Here is a 16,276-nt window from a genome sequence, read left to right on the forward strand (position 1 = left end):
AACTAGTGAGAACAGTAGACTAAGAGAAAGAACAGAACTTGAACTGTTGAAGAATGAAAAAGAGAAATTGGAAAGAGAAAATTCTGAGCTGATAAGAAGAGAAGATGAAGTCTTAAATAAAATGAAAGACATTGGAATTCTGAAAGTAAAACTTCAACAACTGAATGAAAGAATGAGTGACAACATCAAACAGAAAACAGAAAGTTTACAACAAAACAAAGAAGACACACTACTTCTGTACACTGCACTGGAAGAACAGTTAACTAAACTTGATGGACTAAAAGAAAAAGTGGTTTTTTTCACTGAGTTGTTTGGCAGAGACAAGGATGCTTTGATAAGTTTACAGTCAGACACAGTCATCCAGAAAGAGGACATTGAGCTAAAGTTTCTGAATGAAAAATTACATCTTGACAAACTGAAGGCAGAGCTGAAGGAAGAGAGAGAAGATCTGGACAGAGCAAATGAGAAGATGAACAATTCCAAACTGGTATTTGAGCAGATGAAGACTGACATCAAACAACAAACTGACCAATTAGAACAAGGAAGACGAGATATGGAAATGACAAAGACTGAGCTACAGAAGATGAAGGAACATGCAGACAGTCTGTTTGATGAGATAAACAGAGATAAAACCAACATTAATGATCTAAAACTACAGATTCAGGAACAGAGAGACAAACGTTTTGATGAAAGAGAAGAAGTGGACATTTTGAGAAAGGATGTCAGAAATAAGAAACGTGAAGTTGAAGCTGCTATGAAGAACATCAGAGATAAGAGAGAACACTTCAGTCAGATGAAGGCAGACATTGACAAAGAGAGAGAAATCCTTATGAATCATAAACATATAATGGAAGAACAATGGTCTGAACTGAAAATGAGGGAGAATGAAATCATGAGTGAAATGAATTCCATGAAATCTCTGAAAGCAAGACTTCAGGAGCTGAATGAAAGTGAAGACGTGAAATACAAAATCATCAGACTGGAACAAAACAAGGACGAAATACTGAAATTAGTCAGTGTTCTAGAGCAAAACTATGAGGCTCTGGATGCACAAACAATAACTATGACATGTTTCACTGAGAAACTGGCCAAAGAAAGGGAAGGTTTGATGAGTTTGTTGTCAGAATTTGTCAGACAGAGACAAGACATGGAAAGTCAACTGGAGCCAGTCACTTTCTCAGAAAAGGAAGATCTTGTAAATCTAAAGGCAGAGCTGGATCAAAAGAGGGTGGATATGGAAAGAATGAGTGAGATGATGAACCGAGAAAAAATTATGAGATCAGACATCCAAAGGCAAAATGACCAATTAAAACATGACATAAATGTGGAAAAAGAAAAGTTGGAAATCACAAAAACTGAACTTCAAAAGACAAAAGAACATAATGTCAAGCTGTTTGAGGAGATAAGTCAAGAGAAAACCAACAGTGAAGACCTGAAAGTCCAGGTTCAGGAACAAAGAAACAAACTTGAAGATGTCATTGGAAAGATGACTTTACAACAAAAAGAACAAGAGCTACATGATGACACCATCAGAAGACTGAAACAAGAACTGGAAACCAGTGAGAACAGTCGACTAAGAGAAAGAACAGAACTTGAACTGTTGAAGAATGAAAAAGACAAACTGGAAAGAGACAATTCTGAGCTGATAAGAAGAGAAGATGAAGTCTTAAATAAAATGAAAGACATTGAAATTCTGAAAGTAAAACTTCAACAACTGAATGAAAGAATGAGTGACAACATCAAACAGAAAATGGAAAATTTACAACAAAACAATGAAGACACACGACTTCTGTACACTGCACTGGAAGAACAGTTAACTAAACTTGATGGACAGAAAGAAAAACTGGCTACTTCCACTGAAATGTTGAGCAAAGAAAAGGAAAGTCTGATAAGTTTACTGTCAGATATAGTCATCCAGAAAAAGGACATTGAGAATGTATGGAAGCAAAAGTCTCTGAATGAAAAATTACATCTTGACAAACTGAAGGCAGAGCTGAAGGAAGAGAGAGAAGATCTGGACAGAGCAAATGAGATGATGAACAATTCCAAACTGGAGTTTGAGCAGATGAAGACTGACATCAAGCAACAAACTGACCTATTAGAACAAGGAAGACGAGATATGGAAATGACAAAGACTGAGCTACAGAAGATGAAGGAACATGCAGACAGTCTGTTTGATGAGATAAACAGAGATAAAACCAACATTAATGATCTTAATTGTCAGGTTCAGGAACAAAGAGACAAACTTTATGGCGTAATAAACTCAATTGCTTTGAAACAAAAAGAGCAAGAACAAAAAGAAGATGACATCAGAAGACGAACTCAAGAAATGCAAACTTACAAGAACAGAGTTTTGGCAGAAAGAGAAGAACTGGACATTTTGAGAAAGGATGTTGAAAATAAGCAACATGAGGTTGAAGCTGCTATGAACGACATCAAAGAAGAGAGAGAACACTTCAGTCAGATGAAGGCAGACATTGACAAAGAGAGAGAAACACTGATGAATGAAAAGGACAGAATTGAAGTACAACTGTCTGAGCTGAAAATGAGAGAAAATAAAATCCTGACTGACATGGAGAAATTGGAAACTCTGAGAGCAAGACTTCGAGGGCTGAATGAAAAGATGGGTGAAGACGTGAAAAACAATGTCATCAGACTGGAGCAAAACCAGGGTAACTTACTGAAATTTGTCAGTGTTCTGGAGCAAAACCATGAGATTCTGAATGCACAAACAATAACTATGACATGTTCCACTGAGAAACTGGCCAAAGAAAGGGAAGGTTTGATGAGCGTGTTGTCAGAAATTGTCAGACAGAGACAAGTCATGGAAAGTCAACTAGAGTCAGACACTTTCTTAGAAAAAGAAGATCTCTTAAATCTAAAGTCAGAGCTGGATCAAAAGAGAGAGTATATGGAAAGAATGAGTGAGATGATGAACCGAGAAAAAATGGATTTGAAGCTGATGAGGTCAGACATCCTAAGGCAAAATGACCAATTAAAACATGACATAAATGTGGAAAAAGAAAAGTTGGAAATCACAAAAACTGACCTTCAAAAGACAAAAGAAGACAATATCAAACTGTTTGAGGAGATAAGCCAAGAGAAAACCATCATTGAAGACCTGAAGGTCCAGGTTCAGGAACAAAGAAACAAATTTGAAGATGTCATTGGAAAGATGACTTTACAACAAAAAGAACAAGAGCTACATGATGACACCATCAGAAGACTGAAACAAGAACTGGAAACCAGTGAGAACAGTAGACTAAGAGAAAGAACAGAACTTGAACTGTTGAAGAATGAAAAAGAGAAATTGGAAAGAGAAAATTCTGAGCTGATAAGAAGAGAAGATGAAGTCTTAAATAAAATGAAAGACATTGAAATTCTGAAAGTAAAACTTCAACAACTGAATGAAAGACTGAGTGAGAACATTAAACAGAAAATGGAAAGTTTACAACAAAACAAAGAAGACACACTACTTCTGTACACTGCACTGGAAGAACAGTTAACTAAACTTGATGGACAGAAAGAAACATGTGTTTGTTTCACTGAGTTGTTTGGCAGAGACAAGGATGCTTTGATACGTTTACTGTCAGACACAGTCATCCAGAAAGAGGACATTGAGCTAAAGTTTCTGAATGAAAAATTACATCTTGACAAACTGAAGGCAGAGCTGAAGGAAGAGAGAGAAGATCTGGACAGAGCAAATAAGAAGATGAACAATTCCAAACTGGAGTTTGAGCAGATGAAGACTGACATCAAACAACAAACTGACCAATTAGAACAAGGAAGACGAGATATGGAAATGACAAAGACTGAGCTACAGAAGATGAAGGAACATGCAGACAGACTTCTTGATGAGATAAACAGAGATAAAACCAACATTAATGATCTTAATTGTCAGGTTCAGGAACAAAGAGACAAACTTTTTGATGAGAGAGAAGAATTGGACATTTTGAGAAAGGATGTCAGAAATAAGAAACGTGAAGTTGAAGCTGCTATGAAGAACATCAGAGAAGAGAGAGAACTCTTCAGTCAGATGAAGGCAGACATTGACAAAGAAAGAGAAATCCTTATGAATCAAAAACATATAATGGAAGAACAATGGTCTGAACTGAAAATGAGGGAAAATGAAATCATGAGTGAAATGAATTCCATGAAATCTCTGAAAGCAAGACTTCAGGAGCTGAATGAAAGAATAAGTGAAGACGTGAAATACAAAATCATCAGACTGGAACAAAACAAGGAAGAAATACTGAAATTAGTCAGTGTTCTGGAGCAAAACCATGAGACTCTGAATGCACAAACAATAACTATGACATGTTACACTGAGAAACTGGCCAAAGAAAGGGAAGGTTTGATGAGCGTGTTGTCAGAATTTGTCAGACAGAGACAAGACATGGAAAGTCAACTGGAGCCAGTCACTTTCTTAGAAAAAGAAGATCTCTTAAATCTAAAGGCAGAGCTGGATCAAAAGAGAGAGGATATGGAAAGAATGAGTGAGATGATGAACCGAGAAAAAATGGATTTGGAGCTGATGAGGTCAGACATCCAAAGGCAAATTGACAAATTAAAACATGACATAAATGTGGAAAAAGAAAAGTTGGCAATCACAAAAACTGAACTTCAAAAGACGCAAGAACATAATGTCAAACTGTTTGAGGACATAAGTCAAGAGAAAACCAACAGTGAAGACCTGAAAGACCAGGTTCAGGAACAAAGAAACAAACTTGAAGATGTCATTGGAAAGATGACCTTACAACAAAAAGAACAAGAGCTACATGATGACACCATCAGAAGACTGAAACAAGAACTGGAAACCAGTGAGAACAGTAGACTAAGAGAAAGAACAGAACTTGAACTGTTGAAGAATGAAAAAGAGAAATTGGAAAGAGAAAATTCTGAGCTGATAAGAAGAGAAGATGAAGTCTTAAATAAAATGAAAGACATTGAAATTCTGAAATTAAAACTTCAACAACTGAATGAAAGAATGAGTGACAACATTAAACAGAAAACAGAAAGTTTACAACAAAACAAAGAAGACACACGACTTCTGTACACTGCACTGGAAGAACAGTTAACTAAACTTGATGGACAGAAAGAAAAACTGGCTTCTTCCACTGAAATGTTGAGCAAAGAAAAGGAAAGTCTGATAAGTTTACTGTCAGATATAGTCATCCAGAAAGAGGACATTGAGAATGTATGGAAGCAAAAGTCTCTGAATGAAAAATTACATCTTGACAAACTGAAGGCAGAGCTGAAGGAAGAGAGAGAAGATCTGGACAGAGCAAATGAGAAGATGAACACTTCCAGACTGGGGTTTGAGCAGATGAAGACTGACATCAAACAACAAACTGACCAATTAGAACAAGGAAGACGAGATATGGAAATGACAAAGACTGAGCTACAGAAGAATATGGAACATGCAGACAGTCTGTTTGATGAGATAAACAGAGATAAAACCAACATTAATGATCTAAAACTTCAGGTTCAGGAACAGAGAGACAAACTTTATGGCGTAATAAACTCAATTGCTTTGAAACAAAAAGAGCAAGAACAAAAAGAAGATGACATCAGAAAACAAACTCAAGAAATGCAAACTTACAAGAACAGTGTTTTTGCAGAAAGAGAAGAACTGGACATTTTGAGAAAGGATGTTGAAAATAAGCAACATGAGGTTGAAGCTGCTATGAACGACATCAAAGAAGAGAGAGAACACTTCAGTCAGATGAAGGCAGACATTGACAAAGAGAGAGAAACACTGATGAATGAACGTGACATAACTGAAGGACAACTGTCTGAGCTGAAAGTAAAAGAAACTAGGATCATGAATGTAATGAAAACATTAGAATCTTTGAAATCAAGACTTCACGAGCTGAAAGAAAGAAAGAGTGAAGACATGAAAAACAAAGTCATCAAACTGGAACAAAACAACTACAACTTACTGAAACTAGTCAGTGTTCTGGAGCAAAGGTGTGAGGCTCTGGATGCACAAAAAGTAACTATGACATGTTATACTGAGAAACTGGCCAAAGAAAAGCAAAGTTTGAGGAAAGTGTTGTCAGAAATTGTCAGAGAGAGACAAGACATGGAAAGTCAAAAGACAGATCAAGTAAATCTAAAGGCAGAGCTGGATCAAAAGAGAGAGGATCTGGAAAGAATGAATGAGATGATGAATCAAGAAAAAATGGACTTGGAGCTGATGAGGTCAGCCATTGAGAATCGTAGTGACCTTTTAGAACATGGAATAAAACAGGAAAAAGAAAAAATGGAAATCACAAAAACTGAACTCAGAAAGATGAGAGAACATGCAGACAGTCTGTTTGATGAGGTAAACAGAGAGAAAACCAACATAAAATACCTGAACGTTCAGGTTCAGGAACAAAGAAACAAAGTTAAAGATGTCTTGGGAAAGATGGCCTTCAAACAAAAAGAACAAGAGCTACATGATGACACCATAAGAAGACTGAAACAAGAACTGGAAACTGGAAGAATAGATCTTGAACTGTTGAGGAAGAATATCAACAAGACAAAAGAAGAAGTTGAAGCTGCCATGAGTAGCATTACTGGAGAAAGAGAACATCTCAGTCACATGAAGAATGAACTTGAAAGAGAAAGAGAAAAGCTTTTGAATGAAAAGGAAAATCTGGAAAGAGAAAGTTCTGAGCTGATAAGAAGAGAAGATGAAGTCTTAACTAAAATGAATGACACTGAAATTCTGAAAGTAAAACTTCAACAACTGAATGAAAGAATGAGTGACAACATTAAACAGAAAACAGAAAGTTTACAACAAAACAAAGAAGACACACGACTTCTGTACACTGCACTGGAAGAACAGTTAACTAAACTTGATGGACAGAAAGAAAAACTGGCTTCTTCCACTGAAATGTTGAGCAAAGAAAAGGAAAGTCTGATAAATTTACTGTCAGATATAATCGTCCAGAAAGAGGACATTGAGAATATGTGGAAACAAAGAATTGTGAATGAAAAAATAAATCTTGACAAACTGAAGGCAGAGTTGAAGGAAGAGAGAGAAGATCTGGACAGAGCAAATGAGATGATGAACAATTCTAAACTGGAGTTTGAGCAGATGAAGACTGACATCAAGCAACAAACTGACCGACTAGCACAAGGAAGACGAGATATGGAAATGACAAAGACTGAGCTACAGAAGATGAAGGAACATGCAGACAGACTTTTTGATGAGATAAACAGAGATAAAACCAACATTAATGATCTAAAACTTCAGGTTCATGAACAGAGAGGCAAACTTTATGGCGTAATAAACTCAATTGCTTTGAAACAAAAAGAGCAAGAACAAAAAGAAGATGACATCAAAAGACAGAATCAAGAAATGCAAACTGACAAGAACAGTGTTTTGGCAGAAAGAGAAGAACTGGACATTTTGAGAAAGGATGTTGAAAATGAGAGACTTGAGGTTGAAGCTGCTATGAACGACAACAGAGAAGAGAGAGAACACTTCAGTCAGATGAAGGCAGACATTGACAAAGAGAGAGAAACACTGATGAATGAAAAGGACAGAATTGAAGCACAACTGTCTGAGCTGAAAATGGTAGAAAATAAAATCCTGACTGACATGGAGAAATTGGAAACTCTGAGAGCAAGACTTCAGGAGCTAAATGAAAGGATGAGAGAAGACGTGAAAAACAAAATCACCAGATTGGAACAAAACAAGGGAGACATACTGAAACTAGTCAGTGTTCTGGAGCAAAAACATGAGGCTGTGGATGCACATGAAGTAACTATGACATATTACACTGAGACATTGGCCAGGGAAAGGGAAGGTTTGAAGACTTTGTGGTCAGAAATTGTCAGACAGAGACAAAACATGGAAAGTCAAGTTGAACGAGAGACTTTAACAGAAAAGGCAGATCTAGTAAAATTAAAGGCAGAGCTGGATCAAAAGAGAGAGGATATAGATAAAGACAAAATGGACTTGGAGTTGATGAAGTCAGACATTCAGAAACAACATGACCTATTTCGACATGACATCAAAGAGGAAACAGGAAAGCTGGAAACCACAAAGACGGAACTTCTGAAGAAGAAAGAAGATGCAGACAGACTGTTAGATGAGATAAACAGAGATAAAACAAACATGAAACAACTTACTGTTCAGGTTCAGGAGCAAAGAAACAAACTTCATAATGTGATCATTTCAATGACCTTGAAGCAAAAAGAGCAAGAACTTAAGGATGATGATATCAGAAGACAAATTCAGGAACTACAAACCCATAAGAACAGAGTTTTTGCCAAAAGAGATGAACTGAATATCTTAAGAAAGGATATCCACAATAAGAAAGAAAAGTTTGAATCTGCGTTGAGCAGCATCAGTAAAGAAAAGGAAAAACTCAATGACCTGAAGACTAGTCTGGAAATGGAAAGACAAAGACTTGAGAATGAGAGAGATGAAGTGGAGGCTGATCGTTCTGCGTTAAAAGTCAGAGAAGATCAGTTCATGAGTAAAATACTGCCCATCCAAACAGTGATAGGTAAACTGAAAGTGCTCAATGCAAAGACATGTGTAGATGTTCAAAAGAAGATTCATCAGTTGGAGCAAAACAGTGAAGACATGCAGAAATTATCTCTGGTATTGGAGCAGAAACATTCAGACTTTGAAGTACAGAGAAACCAGATATGGGTTCACACTGACCTGACACAGAGAAAAATGGCCGATCTGAAAATGTTATCAGATATGGTAACACAAAGAAAAGAAATGGAGAATCAATGGAAGCAAGATCTTCATGTGGAAACACTACAACTAAACAAACGGAAGGCCGAGCTGAAGGAAGAAAGACAAGAACTGCAAAGACAGAATGAGATAATAAATAAAGAGAAAGTGGAGTTGTTGGTGATGAGATCTGACATCAAGCAACAAACTGACCGACTGGAACAAGGGCAGCGAGATATGGAAATGACAAAGAATGAGCTACAAAAGACAAGGGAACATGCACAAAGTCTGTTAGATGAGATAATGAGAGAGAAAACCAAAAAGGAAGATCTGAATCTTCAGGTTCAGGCACAAAGAGATAAACTCTATGATGTGATAAATGTAATCACTCTCAAAGAAAAAGAACAACAACAAAGGGAGGATAACATCAAACGACAATTTCAAGAACTGCAAAACCATATGAACAGAGTTTTGGCAGAAAGACAAGACCTGGACATTTTGAGAAAGGATCTCAACAATATGGAACATGAGGTTGGAGCTTCTATGAACAACATCAGAGAGGAGAGAGAAACATTCATGAATGAAAAGGACAGAATTGAAGCACAACTGTCTGAGCTGAAAATGAGAGAAAATAAAATCCTGAATGAAATGAAAACACTGGAAACTCTGAGAGTAAGATTTAAAGAGCTAAATGAAAAGATGAGTGAAGGCATGAAAAGCAAATTCATCAGACTGCAACAAAACAAGGACGAAATACTGAAATTAGTCAGTGTTCTAGAGCAGAAACATAAGGCTCTGGGTGCACATGAAGCAACTATGACGTATTACACTGAGAAACTGGCCAAAGAAAGTGGAGGTTTGAGGAGTTTGTTGTCAGAAATTGTAAAACTAAAGGCAGAGCTGGATCAAAAGAGAGAGGATATGGAAAGAATGAGTGAGATGATGAACCAAGAAAAAATGGATTTGGAGCTGATGAGGTCAGACATCCAAAGGCAAAATGACCAATTAAAACATGACATAAATGTGGAAAAAGAAAAGCTGGCAATCACAAAAACTGAACTTCAAAAGACAAAAGAACATAATGTCAAGCTGTTTGAGGAGATAAGTCAAGAGAAAACCAACAGTGAAGACCTGAAAGTCCAGGTTCAGGAACAAAGAGACAAACTTGAAGATGTCATTGGAAAGATGACTTTACAACAAAAAGATCAAGAGCTACATGATGACACCATCAGAAGACTGAAACAAGAACTGGAAACCAGTGAGAACAGTAGACTAAGAGAAAGAACAGAACTTGAACTGTTGAAGAATGAAAAAGAGAAATTGGAAAGAGAAAATTCTGAGCTGATAAGAAGAGAAGATGAAGTCTTGAATAAAATGAAAGACATTGGAATTCTGAAAGTAAAACTTCAACAACTGAATGAAAGAATGAGTGACAACATCAAACAGAAAATGGAAAATTTACAACAAAACAATGAAGACACACGACTTCTGTACACTGCACTGGAAGAACAGTTAACTAAACTTGATGGACAGAAAGAAAAACTGTTTTGTTTCACTGAGTTGTTGAGCAAAGAAAAGGAAAGTCTGAGAAGTTTACTGTCAGATATAGTCATCCAGAAAAAGGACATTGAGAATGTATGGAAGCAAAAGTCTCTGAATGAAAAATTACATCTTGACAAACTGAACGCAGAGCTGAAGGAAGAGAGAGAAGATCTGGACAGAGCAAATGAGATGATGAACAATTCCAAACTGGAGTTTGAGCAGATGAAGGCTGACATCAAGCAACAAACTGACCAATTAGAACAAGGAAGACGAGATATGGAAATGACAAAGACTGAGCTACAGAAGATGAAGGAACATGCAGACAGTCTGTTTGATGAGATAAACAGAGATAAAACCAACATTAATGATCTAAAACTACAGGTTCATGAGCAAAAGGACAAACTATATGGCATAATAAACTCAATTGCTTTTAAACAAAAAGAGCAAGAACAAAAAGAAGATGACATCAGAAGACAAACTCAAGAAATGCAAACTTACAAGAACAGAGTTTTGGCAGAAAGAGAAGAACTGGACATTTTGAGAAAGGATGTTGAAAATAAGCAACATGAGGTTGAAGCTGCTATGAACGACATCAAAGAAGAGAGAGAACACTTCAGTCAGATGAAGGCAGACATTGACAAAGAGAGAGAAACACTGACGAGTGAAAAAGATAGAATGGGAGAACAATGGTCTGATATGAAAATGAGGGAATATGAAATCATGAATGAAATTAAATCATTGGAATTTGTGAAAGCAAGAATTCAGGAGCTGAATGAAAGAATAAGTGAAGACATGAAAAACAAAATCATCAGACTGGAACAAAACAACTACAACATACTGACACTAGTCAATGTTCTGGAGCAAAAACACGAGGCTCTGGATGCACAACAACAAACTATGACATGTTACACTGAGAAACTGGCCAGAGAAAGGAAAGGTTTAAGGAAAGGGTTGTCAGAAATGATCAGACTGAGACAAGACATGGTCGGTCACCCGGAGTCAGACACTTTCTTAGAAAAGGAAGATCTAGCTGAACTAAAGGCAGAGCTGGATCAAAAGAGAGAGGATATGGAAAGAATGAATGAGATGATGAACCAAGACAAACTGGACTTAGAGATGATGAGGTCAGACATCCAGACACAAAGTGACCGATTACGACATGATATAACAAAGGAAAAAGAAAAGTTGGAAATCACAATGACTGAACTTCAAAAGAAGAAAGCAGATGCTGACAGACTGTTTGGTGAGTTAAACGAAGAGAAAAACACCATTAAATATATGAAACTTCAGGCTCAAGAACAAAGAGATAAACTTGAAGATGTTAAAAAGATGATTTCCAAACAAAAAGAACAAGAGCTACATGATAACACCATAAGAAGACTGAAACAAGAACTGGAATCCAGTGAGAACAGTAGAGTAAGAGAAAGAACAGAACTTGAACTGTTGAGGAAGAATATCAACAAGACAAAAGCAGAAGCTGAAGCTGCCATGAGCAGCATTACTGGAGAAAGAGAACATCTCAGTCACATGAAGAATGAAATTGAAAAAGAAAGAGAAAATATTTTGAATGAAAAGGAAAATCTGGAAAGAGAAAGTTCTGAGCTGATAAGAAGAGAAGATGAAGTCTTAAATAAAATGAGAGATATTGGCTTTCTAAAAGTAAAACTTCAACAGTTGAATGAAAGAATGAGTGAGAACATTGAACAGAGAACAGAAAGTTTACAACAAAACAAAGAAGACACACGACATCTGTACACTGCACTGGAAGAACAGTTAACTAAACTGGATGGACAGAAAGAAAAATTTGTTTGTTTCACTGAGTTGTTTGGCAGAGACAAGGATGCTTTGATAAGTTTACTGTCAGACACAGTCATCCAGAAAGAGGACATTGAGCTAAAGTTTCTGAATGAAAAATTACAGCTTGACAAACTGAAGGCAGAGCTGATGGAAGAGAGAGACGAACTTTCCAAATATAATGAGACAATTACGAAGGAGATATCGGAGTTTGAGCTGATGAAAGCTGACATCAAACGACAATCTGACCTCATGGAACAGGTTCGTGAGCAAAGAGACAAACTGAAGGATGTGATTAACTCAATTGCTTTGAAACAAAAAGAGCAAGAAGAAAAGGGAGATGACGTCAGAAGACAAACGAAAGAACTGCAAAACCATATGAATAGAGTTTTGGCAGAGAGACAAGAACTGGACGTTTTGAGAAAGGACGTCGAAAATCAGCAACATGAGGTTGAAGCTGCTATGAACGACATCAAAGAAGAGAGAGAACACTTCAGTCGGATGAAGACAGACACTGACAAAGAGAGAGAAACACTTTTGAATGAAAAGGACATAATCAGAGGACAAATGTGTGAGCTGGAAGCAAGAGAAAATAAGATCATGAGTGAAATGAAAACATTAGAATCTCTGAGAGCAAGACTTCACGAGCTGAAAGAAAGAACAAGTGAAGACGTGAAAAACAAAATCACCAAACTGGAACAAAACGAGGAGAACCTACTGAAACTAGTCAGTGTTCTGGAGCAAAAACACAAAGCTCTGGATGCACAAAAACTAACTATGACAGGTTACACTGAGAAACTGGCCACAGAAAGGGAAAGTTTGAGGAGTTTGTGGTCAGAAATGCTCAGAGAGAGACGAGACATGGAAGGTCAAAAGACAGATCAAGTAAAACTGCAGACAAAGGTGGACAAAAAGAGAGAAGATCTGGAAAGAATGAACAAGGCGATGAAGGAGCTGATATCGTCTGATATCCAGAAACAACATGACATAAAAGAGGACAAAGAACAGCTGGAAATCACAAAGGCTGAACTTCAGAAGCTGAAGGAACATGCAGGCAGACTGCTTCATGACATAAACAGAAATAAAACCAGCATTAAAGATCTAAACCTTCAGGTTCAGGCACAACGAGACAAACTTCAAGAGGTCTTTAACACAATCGCTTTGAAACAAAAAGAACAAGAACGAAAGTATGACGAAGTCAGAAGACAATTTCAGCAACTACAAACCCATATGAGCAGAGTTTTCGCAGAGAGAGAAGTTTTGAGACAGGAACTCAGTCAGAAGAATCAAGAACTGGATAGAATAAATCGGACAGCGAACGAGAAGCGGGAGTTGGATCGGATCAGACCTGATATTGCGACAAAAATAAAGACGTTCCAACAAGACGTGAAGGAGAGAATAGAAGATATTGACCTTCAAAGCCAGAGAAAGACGACTCACGCTGTACTCGATCAGATCAACTGCGAGAACATGAAGTTTAAAGATCGGTCTCTGCAGTTTCAGAAGTTTAAGAATGTCGTGCAAATGATTGCACAGAAACTACAAGAACACAAATTAGAGCACGACGAGACCCAAGGACAGGTCAGAGATTTGGAAACTACAAGGGGAAAAGAAGAAGGGGAGGAGGACATCATCAACCAAGAGAGTCAAGTCCACAAAGAAGGTCTCATCAGTATGATCGAGCAGAGAGAAGACATGGAAAAGTTACAGCTTGACAAACTAAAAGCAGAGCTGAAGGAAGAGAGAGAGGACCTGGACAAAGAGAAAGTAAACTTAAAACTGATGAAATCCAACAATGAGACAGAAACCGAGAAAATAGAACAAGATAAAAAAGGTGTCGAAGAGCAAAAGGACAAGCTGGGAATCACAATCCTGGAGATGAACCACGAAAAAGAACAACTGTGTCAAATGAGGGCGACTCTTGACAGGGAGAAGGAAAGGTTCATTCACGAAAAGCAGGGAATGAAAGAGGAAGCGTGCGAGCATTGTCTAAACACCATGGCTCATGTGAGAGCAAAACTGGGACAGTTGACTCAAAGGACACGCAACGTCTTCAGGAAGAGCACAGACAACCTGGAGCGGAAAATTGTCGAGATACTCAAACTGACTTCCGTCTTAGAACACGAGTGTCGTGAGTTGGATACACAGAGACGTGTCATCGCTGGTTATTGTGAAGTGATGCAAAAACATGTGGGGACAAAGACATTTGACCAGGCAGTACAGACTGAGGATTTCAAGAAACGGGAGGAGAGTCAAGTTGTAGTGACTGATGTTGAAGGAGAAAGTAAAGATTTAAAAACTCTGCAAATGGTCACAGAAGAAGAGTCGTCGCCAGAGCAAGGTGACAAAACGTCAAGGAGAGAGAGTCTGCGCAAGATTTGGAAGGACACTAAAAAAGACCGGAAGGAGATTGATCACATGGTGTTCAGAGGCAACGAAATGAGACACAACCTGGAGAGGAGACTCAAGGTGGTCAATCAGTTTGTTAAGAGAACACTGTTTCAGAAGGAGAAGACAGAAGTGGAACAAGAACCTGCAAGTCCTCACACAACATCTAAAAGCCACTGGGAGAAGAACCAGAGGGCTCTTGACGAAAAGTACGCAGAACTCCAACAACTGAAGGCTCAGATGCTCGGTGAGATCGAGAAACTCTGCCTGAAAGAAACGGCGTCGAGGACACAGGCGAGGACCAGCGACAAAGCTAATCAGACGTCACAACAAGCGTCGACTGAGACACATGAGCACACCGTGTTTCAATCTCAAGCAGCTTCTGAGGCGTTGAGCGGACTCTTCGGGCAGCTCCGGCATTACTGCTGTCAGTGCTGCTGCCCCTGTTGTGCCAGCTGTGAACAAGTGTGTGAACAAGAGGAGTAATGTATAAGCGATACAACTGAACACAACTAAATATAACAGTATTTCTGCAGATTAGAATGGAAATATGTGTCAAACATGTGTCACCTTTCATGGCTTTTATAAAATATTTTCATGCGTATTAAATATTAATAGTGTTTTAGGTATTTTTAGGAATGAATGCTGTGAAAAAGAATCTTGTTTTTATTCTATTTCTTTCTATCTATTGCTTTTTGTTCTTGCTTCTCTTGTGAGGTTGCCATTTCTTTACTTGTAAGATTATTTAGGAAACATACTCGATATATATATACAGTATATATGTATATATACATATATATGTATATTATTAATAAATACAGTACATAAAAATAAGATGTGATCTTTTTCCACCAAAGTTTTCTGCCCAAATAATTTTATATTTCTTCCTCTTTTTTTAATCTAATAAATGTACCACCAATATTACAATATTTTCTGTCAGTGTATTTATTTACCTTTATTACAAACTAATTGTTACTAACAGCTAATTCAAAACATTCTTTAAAATTAATTAAAAAAAAAAAGGGATATGGAAAAATGTGGTGTGATAAGAGAAAATGTTCCATTTGATAAATCGATAAACCCTATTTTATCAAATTGGGACAGTGTGTACACCTCTAAATTACTGCAATGCTAAAATACACATAATATGTCAATTCTGGACAACGCTGACACCTGCTGGGTTAAGTGTGGACTGGCATTTTGTGAGCTCTCTTGAGTGAGCTCTCTAAATGTGTAATAATCACTCTTGAGACATAACATAAAATAAACGACCAACAAATGTGAACAGGACCAGGACGGTGGACACTGGAGAGGACGCTGGAGTCACCGTGGACACTGGAGAGGACGCTGGAGTCACATTTTTCACTAAGCCACAGTGATAATGGCTTTGCACACAGTCAAGGTGGCAGTTGTAGACAGTGTATCCTAAAAGACAGACAGACAGGAAAAGTGATTCAGAAGTTTCAAGAAACAAACAAAACAATACATTTTTGAAATTGTTCCATTACTTCTTCATGAAGAGGTTCAAAGTACAATCACTATTATCAGGGGCATATTTAAAAATGCAGGAATCTTGAAACTTTTTCTCAACAACAGTGAAAATAAAATACACATGGACTAAAGTAAAGCATAATAACTTTACTTATTGTGAGTGTCTGATGTTCAAAGGGATGAGTTGAACATGTGTGATGGTCACACTTATCCATGGTCAGGACAGAAATAACACCATGTTTCATAACATGTAAGGCTCATGGGGAAATGAAGGCCTTTCAGCATTGAAATGAACAAATATTAGATAATATAGACGGACTTACCACCGTCCTCTGTCCCTGCACATGAGACACAAGCTTTGCGTAGCTCCCCTTT

General features: G+C 37.5%; 2 protein-coding genes across 3 annotated transcripts in view; both read left to right on the forward strand.

Annotated features, from left to right (window-relative positions):
• Positions 1 to 16,276, forward strand: part of LOC131458266 (trichohyalin-like) — a 41,799-nt gene that overhangs the window by 20,815 nt on the left and 4,708 nt on the right. The gene's annotated exons all lie outside the window — the stretch shown is intronic.
• LOC131458265 (centrosomal protein of 290 kDa-like) lies at positions 955 to 15,286 on the forward strand. Its single transcript, XM_058627188.1, has one exon. The coding sequence runs from the start codon at positions 1,064 to 1,066 to the stop codon at positions 14,894 to 14,896; it is 13,833 nt and encodes a 4,610-aa protein (XP_058483171.1). The 5' UTR covers positions 955 to 1,063; the 3' UTR covers positions 14,897 to 15,286.

The sequence above is a fragment of the Solea solea genome, chromosome 4 (assembly GCF_958295425.1).
Source record: "Solea solea chromosome 4, fSolSol10.1, whole genome shotgun sequence".
Lineage (NCBI taxonomy): Eukaryota > Metazoa > Chordata > Actinopteri > Pleuronectiformes > Soleidae > Solea > Solea solea.